At 41.9% G+C, this 14,100-nt stretch overlaps 1 protein-coding gene across 6 annotated transcripts in view; it reads right to left on the bottom strand.

Annotated features, from left to right (window-relative positions):
* Positions 1–14,100, bottom strand: part of PAK3 (p21 (RAC1) activated kinase 3) — a 122,534-nt gene that overhangs the window by 94,273 nt on the left and 14,161 nt on the right. For 5 of the 6 annotated variants that reach the window (XM_082610615.1, XM_082610614.1, XM_082610616.1 and 2 more), the window contains one exon: positions 2,103–2,304. In XM_082610615.1, coding sequence (XP_082466741.1) covers positions 2,103–2,277 — 175 coding nt within the window. In that variant the 5' untranslated portion in view covers positions 2,278–2,304. Of the gene's footprint in view, positions 1–2,102; positions 2,305–2,863; positions 3,014–14,100 lie in introns of all 6 variants that reach the window. The other variant, XM_082610617.1, reaches the window with a different exon arrangement.

Here is a 14,100-nt window from a genome sequence, read left to right as displayed (position 1 = left end):
GCCCAGCACATCACGTGAATCAGCATCAACCAGCTCAGATTCAACTTCAGCCAATGACTGCTCCTGTGCCAAATGTTCACCCTCACCTACAGGTTCTGTTTCATCCAAAGACTTTTTGTCTTCAGAAGGAATCACTGAAAGATATTTCACCATCTCTAGCCAAATCTTCTCCCAGATCACATTAATGACAGGCTCTGTTAAACTATCTAATGCCTATTTTATGAAGAATACAGCATTGGTGATGGTGTAGGAATCCCATGCACTAGGATCTTCAGACAGAGGAATCTTTGTGAGATTCTGAATAACAAAGTTATACATTAGTTTGGCCTAAGTCTTCCTGAATGGCTGGATCAAACACCGATCTAAGGGCTCCAGGACCTGAAACAAGCAACTGGTTCTAAAGACAACCTTAACATCAGGATGCACATTGGCAAATGCACCTGCGGCACCAAAAGGACAGTGAAGAATCAGTAGGGCTTTGAATTCAACACTTTTTTCTTGTAAGTAGTCTTGAGCTTCCACAAGAAAGCACTGTTCAAACAATTCCTAAGGAGAGAGGGAGTCATCCAGGCTTTTCTCTTTGCATGCCAGTATACTGGCAACTTAGCTCGGATTTTCCTCTGAGAAGACATGGGCCTAGTTTTCTGTAGAGTGGTAATGGTTTCACTATGAGGTCACCTGAAGTATTAGCACAAAACAGAAACATCAGCCTCTCTGTTTCGGCTGACCTCATGTCAGCATCAGTTGGCTCGTGTTCTTCAAAAGGGCAAATGGGATTGTTCAAGGGCTTCCAAAGCATGGTGGTCTCGACAGCACCAAAGACTCGTGCAGGCACATAATTCCCCTCTTCAGTCGCTTTCTGCAGTTGTGGCAGATACAACACAGAAGCTGCAGGATCAGGTGACTTGGTCTCCGGGTCATGGTGCACCATACATTTGTCAAACCATCCCTTGCTCCTGGCAATACTTTTTCTCGGGACCCACTTCGGTGTCTGAAAACATGTCTTTGAAAATTCTTCTTGCATGATGGCAGGTCCCTTGCATGGAAAGTGTTTTCTTATTTCTTTGCTTGTCTTCGATCCAGGGTTTAACATCATTTCCGTCTTTTCCATCCTTGGGTCACGAGGGATAAAGCAACTCTTAAGTGACACAGGTCTACAAGAGGTGATACTGGCCCTAATAAGAGTTTCACCTTTCCTTACGGTACGAATTCTTTAATACCATATAAACGACCTACAAAGCTATCTGTTTTACCTTTGAGAAGATCAAGAGTGTCCCTTTTCTCTTCAAGAGACACCACCCCTCTTACCCTTTAGCAACTTTCTCTGGTGCCGGAGTCCTTGTACTTGGCTTTACTCTCTTCCGCCGCAATAGTCACGTTTATAGAAGCCATGTTTAAGCTTTATGCTAATTAATGCAACCTGACAATTACTTACTAGAGATTTTATATCTCCCAATGTTACAAAGTGTCAGCGTATGACATTTAAGGACCAAATGGTATTATGAACAACACAAGGATAAATGATAGTATATTGTTGGGATACTCGGTGCAAAAAGGGCTGATTGTGTAGGGGATGACTGGCAGAAGAATGGGAGAGGAAACAAATGGCTCAGAAGTTTCTTCCCACCTTGTGATATAGTCAGAGAGACAATAATGGGGCACTTGGACTGACTTCCGTATACTCAATTCGAAATTTTCATGGTTGTCAAAAAGGTATACAGAAGTAAATCCATGTATACTCAAATTCCCAATAAGGGCAACTTGCAGTTAGGAAGGGATTACTATAAATTCTCCTTTAAGTTATCAGAAAGAAAGTCACTACTCATATATTTAAGACAGTACTGTTGCTATGATTTCCCTGGGCTTACCACTATGAATTCAAGGCTATGGGAAAGGCAAACACAGCATCAGTGTATTTTCTGTAAACCCACAGTAAGTCAATCAAACATTATCCTCTGACAAAATACAACCTCTGAAGGTGTAGCTGCAAAGGTCAGGCAGGCCCTGAACAGCCCATGCTCAAGACATGACTACTCGAGAAAGAAAGTGACAATGAAAGAATAAACTAGCCCCTTTTCAATGCCCGGTCACTGATACTTTACTTTTATCCCCTCCTCCTGGGAAGATAGAGCGAAGCCTGGCTTTCTTATTCTTCTCTTCAGGGGCCATGGGAAGTGGTTTGGAGCTGTGGTTGAGCGCCGAAGAATCCCGGTTGTTACTATTCATCCTCAGTGGGGGAGCTGGGGGTTTCTCTTCATTATCCAGACCGTCAGACATTTTCAGTTACAACTGATGGCACAGCTCCTAAAGAAGAGGAGGAGAACACAGGAGTTAAGGGAGGTTTAAAAGACAACCTGGTAAATACGGGGAGTCTAACATCTTAGAAACAAAAGCATTCATCTCATGTCATCTCGGGTTTGGCACTGACCATTTTGAAGGGTTTCTTTTCTAGAGGGAAGGGAGCTGCCTGCCTAAAGCCCAACGATGCAATTTCCCAAAGAGGAAAGCGAAGGCAATAATGAATGGCTTTTCAATATGTAGACACAAACACCTAAGGTCCCTTCCTTTTCCCCCAGTGACACTCTATTTTCTGCTGTCCACTCAGTCTTTTAATGAACAATTTCCAATCTTTCTTCTTTAAAAAATTCTATCCTCATGATCATCGTGGTCAGGTAGCACAACTTCCTTGGAGTCTGGAATTGACGTAGGCCTGGCTGTTGATACTTAATGGCCCACAACAGTCATCTGTTAGTTGCTTTGACATTGGGATGCCTTTGGCGTCTGATTCTTACCTGTGTGCACCTGATTAACAAAACACACCCTACTGTTTTATGAGAAAGAACTGAGAAACAATCTAGTAAACCTGGTAGTTTCAGCAGAGTTGGGGTGGACTGCTAGGGGAAGAAATGCCCCATCTTCAAGGAGCAGGTAGAAGATAAAGCAGAGGAGTTCCAAGGAGAGGACTGCTTCGTGAGGAGACACCATAACCTTCCTCCTTGTCATATTTTATGTCCTGGAACAGGGAACAAGGGAGTTGACAGGGGTAACAGGGTGGTAAGAACCAGTCTCGTTTTAACAACTTATCTGCTCTTAATTTCATTCTTCTTTAGTATCTTGTGCTGAGGGTTCAATACATTCAGGTTTCATCCCACTGGAGGGTAAAGTGAACTAGAAAAGCACAAACTCCACAGGGAAATGTTTCTGCTTCCAGCTGTCTTCCCATTCTCATTCAAGTCCTTGCATTAGGGCCCTGACACTTCCCATGCATGTCAGGCATGAAGAGTACCTTCCAGGGGAGACAGGGCAGGGGAGGGAGGGATGGAGTGGGAGTTGTTGGGGATTAGCAGATGCCAACCATTATACATGGAGTGGATAAACAACAAGGTCCTACTGTAGAGCACAGGGAGCTATATTCAATATCCTGGGATAACCCATCATGGAAAAGAGTATGAAAGAGAATGTATATATATGTATCACTGAATCACTCTGCTGTACAGCAGAGATGAACACATTGTGTAAATCAACTATACTTCAATATAAAAAAAAAGAGTACCTTGCAAGTGAATCTCCAGTTCGAATACAAGGAAAATCAAATCCCACTGCAACAAAATCTCTGTAATTTCATCAAGTATTAACCAGCACTAATTTAGGAGTGTATGAGCTCCCCATACACAACTTGGCATATCACTTTATTCCAATAACATTTACTATTAACCAACCTAAGTACAACAACAACAAAAACAGGGGTCTCCTCATTACCTGCTACAATGAGAAATTATCTACCATAGCTCTTTTCAGCCCTTCAGTGGTTACAATGTGTTTATTACTTTCAGTAATGAATTCTAAGTTACATTATGTTATGTGGAAATTTTTACTGTTTTAAATTTTCTCAAATATATAGAGCCTGTATGTATTCAAAAATAGCTGAGTATCAATTAATAGTTTCTCCATCTGCACAGGTGACTGCCAACTAACAATGATTGGTTTGACCTTGGTTTGGACAAGAGATCTCTCTTTTCCTTTGCCTAACTGTCATGCTTTGCATTATCCTAATGAATTAAGACCAAATCTGTATTTTTTTTTCAGGAATCATGACAGTGAAAATATCAGTAGTAAATGTTTTGTCACCACCAGCTTGATTAAGTCTCATATTTTCCTATACGGGTGAAACTAGAGCACAAGGTAAAATGAAAACCTAACTGTGGTGTCAAGGATCAATTATATTCATAGATACTGCTGGTAAATATATGAAATCAGTGCTAATGGGTCTACATTCCCTTTCACATCTTGATTTTGGTCCTTCTAAATTCATTCTTTCTCCAGAAGAAAAGTGAGTTTAAGACTGACTTCACCAGTGGTATCCTGTATCAGATGGGTTCATGGTTTTAATTTAGTCACTAAAAAGAATTTGCCACCAGAATAAAAGCACTGTTTTTTTCTCTGTGTGTGCTTTGTCTGTTTTACTTTTCTGGCTTCAAAAATAATGCCCGAATATGTGGTGATTATTAACTAAAGCTCAATATACAGAATCTAAGTTGGTAAAAATAATGAAGTTTGAAGGTTATTGCAAAAGAACTGAGGATTCTAGGTAATACCTAGAAAATAGTGAAAACTGTGTCTCACAGGGAGAGAAAGCCACCGCATTCTAGATGATATCTATTTTCTGAGGACATGTTAGTTAAGTTGAGATGACAGAAGTCAGAGAAACATACATACCCTCTTTAACATGATATACAAAGTTGACCTTACACAATAAGGCAAGTAGGAGTCTGAGCCAGTCAGGGTTCTAGTGCACCTACGTAATCCAAAATACTAGGCTCCATTGTTCTGGATCATTAGGTGTGGGTAACAATGGCCTTTTTTGTTCCTAAATATTCTCTCTGGGTAGAGACTCAAAAGGTAGATGCCCTGTTTCTTTTCAGGTCGGGAAAAAAGGGCTACTTGGGATATAAAATTCACACTATACTCTCCTATAGTAGACTAGAAATCCCTGCCCAAAATTTGAATACCACACATTTGCTGTGGTCCATATCACAGGCATTCTGCAAGGGACCCAGCTTAGATGGCACACCTTTCAACTGCCCAGCAAACTGGAATTGGTTTAATTCCATTCAACTTATCAGGGGTTGTAAGAGGGGCTGGAATAAACCTCTTTTACAGAGATGTTACTGAAATTGAAGAATCTTTATCTACTTCCACAATAGGAACATGAAGCAAATAATCACTCCGTTTACCTAGACATTTCAGATTTGGTTTTGCTCAAATTATCCTGATATTACGTCAGTTCTTCATGACTCTTTACAAGGCACAACTTCATCTTCTTCTCACGATTCCAAATAATTCTGAGTTGGTGACAAAGGAATAGGGCTGGAGACTCTTGTTATCTCTAACTCACCTTCAAAGCAAGTGCTTCAAAGCACACTTTTAGGTGACCCATGGAGAAAGGGTAGGGCCCTGTAAGGAAGCCTTGCTGTTAATGTGTTTGCTTCCCAAGTGGGAGGTGTCTCCGACTATTCCACAAACGTAGGAGAAAAAGGGGGATTCTATTCTGTTATGTTTGTAAACAATGCCGATTTACTAAGCCCCGTCCCTCCCCTGAGACAGCTTTCTACAAAGGATACTATTAATGGACTGCTGGTTCAATCTGCCTATGAGGTCATTATTTCCAAGATCTTGAAAGAGACTATTTTGTTTGGGGCGGCTGTAGGCTCTATTTCAAGAATTGTACAAAAGTGCCATTATTCTCCAGGAACCCAATCGAAAAACTGTTGATCTTTTAAGTTTAACTGTTGTTGTTCGCTTCTGCAACACAGCAGAAACTTGCAAGTGCAGGTCACACTGGATCCAGCCACAGGCCATTTCATTTCACTTTTAGAATGTGGCTCTTAGCATTGTGGAGGAATCTGAATGGACAACCAGCAACAGTTTGTTCACAAATTGCTTTCAGACTTGGCTACTAGGTTTTTCAGAGAGAATTCAAATGGCTTTTGTGGACAGTGTATTTTTTGTCCAGCCCTTGGGACTGAATGTGGCTTACCGATGCTCTGTAATTACAGTTGAAATTCATCAGCAGTAAGAAATGAGCCTCTTGTCTCATGATAACCAAGAAGCCAGAACATCCCTCATTCAGAGTACTAAGAAAGATTAATCCTCTATTTCCTTCCCTCCTTATCTCCCTTTTCTCTCGCTCTCTTCTCTACTCCCCACTCCCACCCGCCAAGTGCAAGGGCAGGCATGCACACACAGGTGCATACACACACACACACACACACACACACACACACACACCCTTCACTGAGTTGCCTTTTGACACAGAGATTTGCTGCAAAGTACTTCAGAGGAAAACTTTTATCAAGATGCATGGCAACTTTAGATGAAATGATTAGGGATTATAAATAATTGTCATTATTCTCTCATTCTTCCAAAATGCATTCTCTTAATGTGGTGACAAACTAAACCCTCAGAGAATATTCAGTAGGTTACAAAAGAGGGGCTTCCCTGGTGGCGCAGTGGTTGGGAGTCCACCTGCCGATGCAGGGGACATGGGTTCGTGCCCCGGTCTGGGAGGATCCCACATGCCGCGGAGCAGCTGGGCCCATGGGCCATGGCCGCTGAGCCTGCGCGTCCGGAGCCTGTGCTCCGCAATGGGAGAGGCCGCAATGGTGAGAGGCCCACGTACCACAAACAAACAAACAAACAAACAAAAGAAAGCCGCCAGCCTGCATGTTCTAGGAGTCAAGGGGAAAGACAGGTGCTCAAGTATACTCTAGCTAATGTGGCCAAAATTCATACCATGGCATATGTGTTGAATTGGATACAGTCAAAAATGCCAATTGTGCCCATTTGCCACAGATGCTCCAGCCAGGTGTGTGAAGGGTGAGACTACAGAAATACTGGCCCTACAACTTGCAAAGATCATCTATTAAGCCATTAGCAACTGCACTAAATATTTTCATCCAATCTGGTGCCATCAGAGACAACCCATATGTCTGTATTATTCTGTCTGCTTTCAAAAATCTAAATAACTGTTTATTTGCATATTTTCCCAATGAGAGACAAACTAATAATGGCCTCCTTTCAAAAACAAAAGCCCAGGCCGGCAGATGCACAGCCATGGCCTAATAAACCCAGAGGTAAAGCTCCCAAACCACCAACCACACAAGGCCATTACTATAAATTGGTGAGCACATCAATATTGCTTATATCCCTGTCATATCAAACTAGAGGATCTAACACAGGAATGAGATGTAGCCCAGGGGAAATTTCCAGGGTGAACTTCCTAATGTTTCTGAGATACCTACATAAAGAATAGGGTTGGCTGCAAGACACCTAGAGCTGATGAGATGACAGCTAAACTGACAAGAGCACACATGAAATAAGACTGATTTTAGGATCTCAAAAATGTAGTAAACAAGTCAAAGAACTCTCACTATGTTTAGACATTAACAGAACATGAGAGCATTTCAAATTTCTAGAATTGGGTAAATCTTTATAACAAGAATTAGCTCTATAGATCAAGAAAAAGTGGACTTTAAATGACAGCTTCCAGACTTGGAGGTATTAAGTAAACATAGATTTGAAGTCAGCCAATGTCTCCTTAGACAATGATATCAACACTGGACTGTTCTTCGTATTTCAGGATGAGGTTACTGCTTTTACTATAAGAATGATGTATACACTGAATTATTCTTCGGTGGTGGGAAAAAGGATCCAAGAGTTACTTGCTGGCTCTTTCTTGGGCTCCCTTGTAAACAGAAGCAGACATTTTCAAGATGGCTAGCTGAGCTTCCCGGGATAAACTGTGATGGGGAAACAAATGATGCTTTGCTAACTATCCTATGCTGATACTAAACTCACTTTATCTTGGACACATTCTTAGCAACTGAACCAACCAGCCAGACACTTATGACTGACAGTGTAAGAAGATGTAGTGAACTGTTTTCAATTGCCAAAAAAGAAGAAAAAAAGAAAAAAGGAAAAAAATCATCTAGCCTTCTACAAAGGGGACAATGTATTATCATTTGAAAGAATGTTTATACCTTGCTTTACATTTTTACAGCAACTTGTATCTGAAGATTTCTAGCAACTTTTCAGACATTATTTCCCATAATATGCTAAGATGCCAAAGAAGAGAGAAAGGGCTCATTTTATAGGGAGGAGGAGCCAGGTCTGGGTCCCTCAGCAGCCCTAAACCCACACTCCCATTCCCAGAAAAGGTGGACAAGAGCCCGACCCCTAACAATAGTCAGCCAGATGGGCCCAACTTAGCATTGCCACCATCTTGTCTCAAATTGCACATAGTCATGAAACATGTCATTCCCCTCACTAGATCATAAGCTCATTGAGGGTAAGAACCCCTCAGTCATAACCATAATTCTTTCAAACTGCCTAGTACAGTGCCTTGTTCCCAGGAGGCATTAAATACACATGTGAGGAAATGAAATGGAACTCTCTAAGTTCTATGCCTTTGTTGAAGCTCTGAGTAAGTTTTTATTGGTGTTGAATAAGCCTATATGCCTACTCCAAGCAGGTCTGAGCTAAGAAGGTGTTTGGAAATTTTGGCACTAGTCTAACTGCCAAGCAACTGGGCATCATGTAGACGCCAGCTACCATTGGATTATCGACACCTCATTTTTAACTACATGACTTCATAATGTCCAGGAGCTTATTTGAGGTCTTGCTCTTATTTGAGCCGGACACCAACTTGTGAAGAAGGGAGCACCCTCCCCATTTTCCACATGAGAAATTAACAAGGCATAGAGGTTAAGCGACTTCCCCAGGGTCACAAAATAACTGAAAGAACTGAGACCAGAATCTCGAACTCTCCTCAATTCCCCTCCCATGACACCATTACAATATGGATCCAAGTAAACCCACAAACACACACACATTCTCTCTCTTCATATATGCACTTTCATCCTCCCCGAATATTCATATGACAGCTCTAGCTTTTTCATTTCAACCCACTTCAGGCTGGTACTTACCGACTTCAACTGCTTGTCTCATCCAAAGACCCAAGGCTAGGAGATTTACTGACAGAACTCCGAGAGGATTCGTTGGCTGGTAGGACCAATTCTTAGATGGCCTTGTTTTGGGGCTTGTCTGTTCTGGGGCACTCACCAAGGGAACTCTGCTATCAGAGACAGGGGTGTGCTGTTTCAGAAAGCCTGGCCTGGGAGATACCATTACAGCGTGTAATGGAGGGAAGCCATTTCGAAGATCATTTGATCAGGAGTTGCTGAGCTACTTGTTAGGCAGATTTGCAAAAGCAGCCGGACAAGTAAGGGAGGCACTAGCTCTTTTTACAGCCGCCTCATTTCAATCTTAGATCCTGCAAAAGATAGCTCACTACTGACACACATACAAGGCATGGTCACACAGAATACATTCATGCTCTCTCTCACACACGCAAGCAAATGAGGTCGGTTCTGCTGTAGTCCTGTTCTCTGTGATGAGTGACTTCCACTGTTTGTAGCAGGAACTTCACAGTAATGAAATCCAATAAGCCAGCATATTATAGTTGCAAATTTCAATAACAGGTTGCAAATAAGGAAATCGATAGGTATACCCCAGCATCCAGACTTCATATACTGCATATATTATAGGGGGCAAATACTTCCTATTCGAATGACTTCTTAAGCTTCTAAATGTATTGTGCATGCTGCATGAGCTAATGCCAAGAAAATGCTAATAATCATCTGACCTGTGTTTATATTTGCAAACTGATGCATTATTACAGGCTTCAACTTTTCATTTCCAACACTGATGCTTCTAAGAAGAGAAAATAAGATGCATAAAGAACAGAGGTAGAAATTTTTGTAAGTGTTAAAGAAAATAAAAGATGCCTCAAATAAACGTGTGGAAAATAGAAAAGGGAAGCAAAACCTAGTAATAAAACATTTCCTAGTTCTCAAAAGAGAATGTAGTATCTTTGGAAGCAGTCAGATGGAAAAAATTAGATGCAGACTAGCAGCCCAAGTGAACAGGATATGGTAAACCAACATCTCGAGTCTCTGGGGTTCTAGCTGCTCGCTGTTACTATGCATGGGTGATAATTATACCCTTCCCTGATCCACTACGGCAAAAGAGCCACAAATTCCTTCAAACTCAAGCCTAAAAATTCAATTCCCAAAGTTGCTAGGGCTTCTCGTATACCAGAGAGATGTCTGGACATTGTTTTCGAACATGCGCCTTATGGCTTATGGTCTTAGGAACTTGCTCTATTCTCAATGTTCTACACCCAAATCGGCCTTCTACAGGGAAGGTGCCCACTGAATATTTGAAGAGAAGAGTTACATGGGGCCAACTGAGATCTTAGCATTACATATTTCTAAACTAGGAGTTTAGATCATTTTAGCAAAGCTCATATGCTACCCCCCTCCCTGCAAAAAAAAGACATCCTGCCAGAACTGGAGGTCAAAGAATTTGAGCTAGTGTAAAATGCAGCAACTCTTCTTCAAGCTTTTGCCCCTTAACCTAAGTTTACAAAAGAGCTGAGCATGTGTCTCAGCATCTTATTTGGGGGCTATGGTTAAGGAAGAGGAAATACTATCTATTAAAAACAAAGGGCTTCCCTCAAATGCTGAAGGAAGAACGGGACATGACCAGGCCCAATTTCCATCTATCCCACTTCACAAATGATAGGGGATAAACATCCAGCTGGCCATAGCCTTAGTTGCAGGAATTCCCCATCTCCTACCCCCACCTCTTACTGCCACCAAAGAGGATTATTTTTGTCTTAAAAAAAAGACTGTCCATGGGTCTAAGAAAAGACCGTAATCCACCCAATGAAATTCCTCTAGAAACCAAAAGCCTGAAGGATGACCTCACAATCGAGCATGCTGGCTTCCCTATGGCTTTCCTGTACCAGCTAAGTTCTTCACTTACGAGCTGTCAGATCCACCGAGTAATTCATTCTCCTTGCTGCCCATTACTCAGCTGCCACTGTCCACTTCTATAAGATGTGGCTCATGACATGCAGCAGATCCCTCCTCCAGCACTCGATCAGCTATGCTGCCCCAGCGCACACACAAAGAGAAGGCTGCCAGGTACCTAAGTCTTTCTGGAGCCCAGAGAAGCCCCCAGGCTGAGAGCACAGGGTCCAGCCCTCACTTCAAAGGAAGGACGTGATAGCCCGGTAGGAAAATTGCAGATAAAGCAGAAGCAGGGTTTGTTGCAAGGAACTCGAGTCAGCAGGCCTGAGTTCCCAATGACTCCTGTGGAGGCGGGACTGTGGCCTAGAACACATCTTGACAAACATTTGGGGAAGAAAAAGGGAAGGAAAGTTGGGTGTTTATAATAAATATATATAACTCCATTATAATTCTGTATCAAGCAATGGTCATCTCAGAGTGTTCGTTCTCCTTTAAGATTGAGCCTAGGGTAATTCCCTGGCAGTCTAGTGGTTAAGACTCTGTGCTCTCACTGCAGAGGGCCAGGGGTTCAATCCCTGGTCAGGGAACTAAGATCCTACAAGCCGTGCAGTGTGGCAAAAAAAAAAAAAAAAAAGAGATTGAGCCTAATACATTTGCTGCACTCACAATCATGGCAGCTTTGGTGGCCTTCTGCAGGTCTCTTAGACATGCCCTATACTCTTCTGGCCAGCTTAATTATGAGGGTCTATAGGTTACACAGCTGTATAAAGAGAGGAAAAGAGGAGATCTTAGGTCAGCCTAACATTGCTTTTTATAGGAAAAGAAACCAGTTACATGCCTTCTTCTTGTGGATTGTTGGCTGAGTTTCATTTCAAAGAATCCTAAGACCAAAGCAGAGACCTACTCCCCTTTAATGGTAAGGTGCTGGGAGTAAAGAGATAAATAAATGCCCAGCTCTGAGGGACATTATAGACTTGAGCAGTGGGTTTCATCTCTGGCTGCATACTGTATATAAAATGTATATTAAATACACAGATAAAAATATAACTACAGAACAAGGGCATGTGTATTACAAACTGAAGGGTGCTACAAAAAGAGGGACTGCAGCAGTTCAGAAGAAGGGAAGACTCTCCTTCACTGACTGCTATCCTACTGGATGAGAAATCAGTGCCAATAATCATACCTCCCCATATGAGGAAAGTGTTTGATGTGGATGTTCCAAAGAACATCATTGTCCTGCCTTTCAGCTCCATGCCACCAACATTCGTATGTACCAGGTACTGTGTCAGGTACAGGGGGTATACAAAGAGAGGTGAATGAAGACCAGTCCCTGGCTTCAAAGAGCTCACAGTTAAATGAGGATGGTAGACAGGCATACATACAATAGGGAATACAATGGATGCACCCAGGTGGGCACAGAATGCTTTGGAAGGACACAGCAGAAAGGTAACTGAGGTTCTCAAAGAGATCAGAGATATAGTACTTCAGCAGGGTATTGAAGGATGAGTAGGAAAGCACTAGGTTGGTGTAATACATTATATTCTAGCAAACAAATACTCCAAGCATGCTAGATTACGTTTCTTAGCCTTAGGCCCCTGTTTCTGCTGAACTAAGTGATGCTGGTGCTATGTAAGAAAAAGAACAGATCTTAAACCTCTGGAAGAAAGTAACATGTATGAGACTTTCAAAAGCCAGAACACTGGCTTCTGGTGAACTACGGAAGGGATCAGTATGGGTGACACAAAGCATTTTCCAGAACTGAAGTCATATATGGGCAGAACAGACTTCTTTTGGGGAAATGTATTAAGAACATAACACTTGGAAAAAGAAACTACTTCCTTTCATGTTACAGTTAAGAACTAAGGTGCATCTTGCTCCGCAATTTTAATTTTTGGAGTTGATTTCTGGTTAGGTCTTTTTATAAACCCAAAAGAATTGTCTCCAACCAAAGAAGGATGGCTAATTCTAGCTCCACTCCTGGATTGTTCTGTGATCTTCAGATAATCACTAAATCTTCATAAATAAATTCAATCTTTCATTCAGCATTTACACAGTGTCTAGTATGTGCCCAGGAAGGTAGGGGATGCTTTGGAAGGCCATTGTAGGAAGGGTAGCTAATACTCCCCAGAGGCATCAGAGGGCATTACACTTGAGCAAGGTACTGAAGGGTAAGGAGGAACTCACCAGGGTCTAGGGCAAGAGATGAACAAGTTACAGTCCCCACCCTCAAGGAGACAAAGTATAATGGGTGTTGGCCATGACAACTCAGGCCAAAGATGACAACAGGTTGCTACTGAAGGACAAGAGAGGGGCTCCCAGCAGCCTGAAGAAGGAAGCTTCACAGAGGAAGTACACTTGAGCTGAATTAGGAAGAACAAATAACCAAACCATGGGGAGGTCACGTTTCAGGCACAAGGAACAACACGTGCTAAGGCCGAGAGGAGAGTAGAGACAATGTGGTGTATTAGAGAAAGTACAGGTAACTTGGTGTGACCGTAGCAAAGAAGAGGGATGCGAAAAATAAGACCAGTGGAGGTCAAATTAAGAAGGATCTCGTATGCCTTTCTTTGGGGTTTGGACTCTTCCTGTCTAGATAAAGAGATTTCAAACAGTGGAATGGCATGATTAGCTTTGCATTTCAGAACTATTATTTGGGTGACAGTGTAGTAGATACAGCAGGTCGAAGAAGACTTGGGGGATTTTTTTCCCATGGAGTGGGATGTTCCATGTAGAAACATGGGAATAATTTTGAAAAGAGACAACTCTCAGAAAACGAGCCACGGGAGAGGAAGCACAGGCAGTATGGGAATAGAAAGACAGGAAAAGAGAGGTTTCAAGAGGGGTCTCTATTTTGGACATTGGCCAAAGATGGCAGGGATGCTAGGCCTGGTATGATTAACTGGTCTCAGCACCCCAAATGGAAATCTGGGTAGAAATATATTTCTATCCCAAGAGGCCCAGAGGAATGTGGGAGGACTGATATTTTTTTTTATCCTTTAGCGGTTTTTCCAGCTTTACTGAAGGATAACTGACAAAAATAAAATGTACATATTTAAGGTATACAGTGCGATTAATGGTTTGGTATGTGTATACAATGTGAAATAGTATACATATACCAATTAACATACAATTGTGTAACGTGAAATACAATCACGTTAATTAATACATCCATCACTTTTTTGCTTTGTTTTTGCTTTTTGATATGTTGAAAACACTTAAGATCCAC

Source organism: Mesoplodon mirus (genome assembly GCF_964341445.2).
Source record: "Mesoplodon mirus genome assembly, chromosome: X".
NCBI classification, from domain to species: Eukaryota; Metazoa; Chordata; class Mammalia; order Artiodactyla; family Ziphiidae; genus Mesoplodon; species Mesoplodon mirus.
Note: the sequence above shows the minus strand (reverse complement) of the source record. Positions and strands in the feature narration are given on the sequence as shown.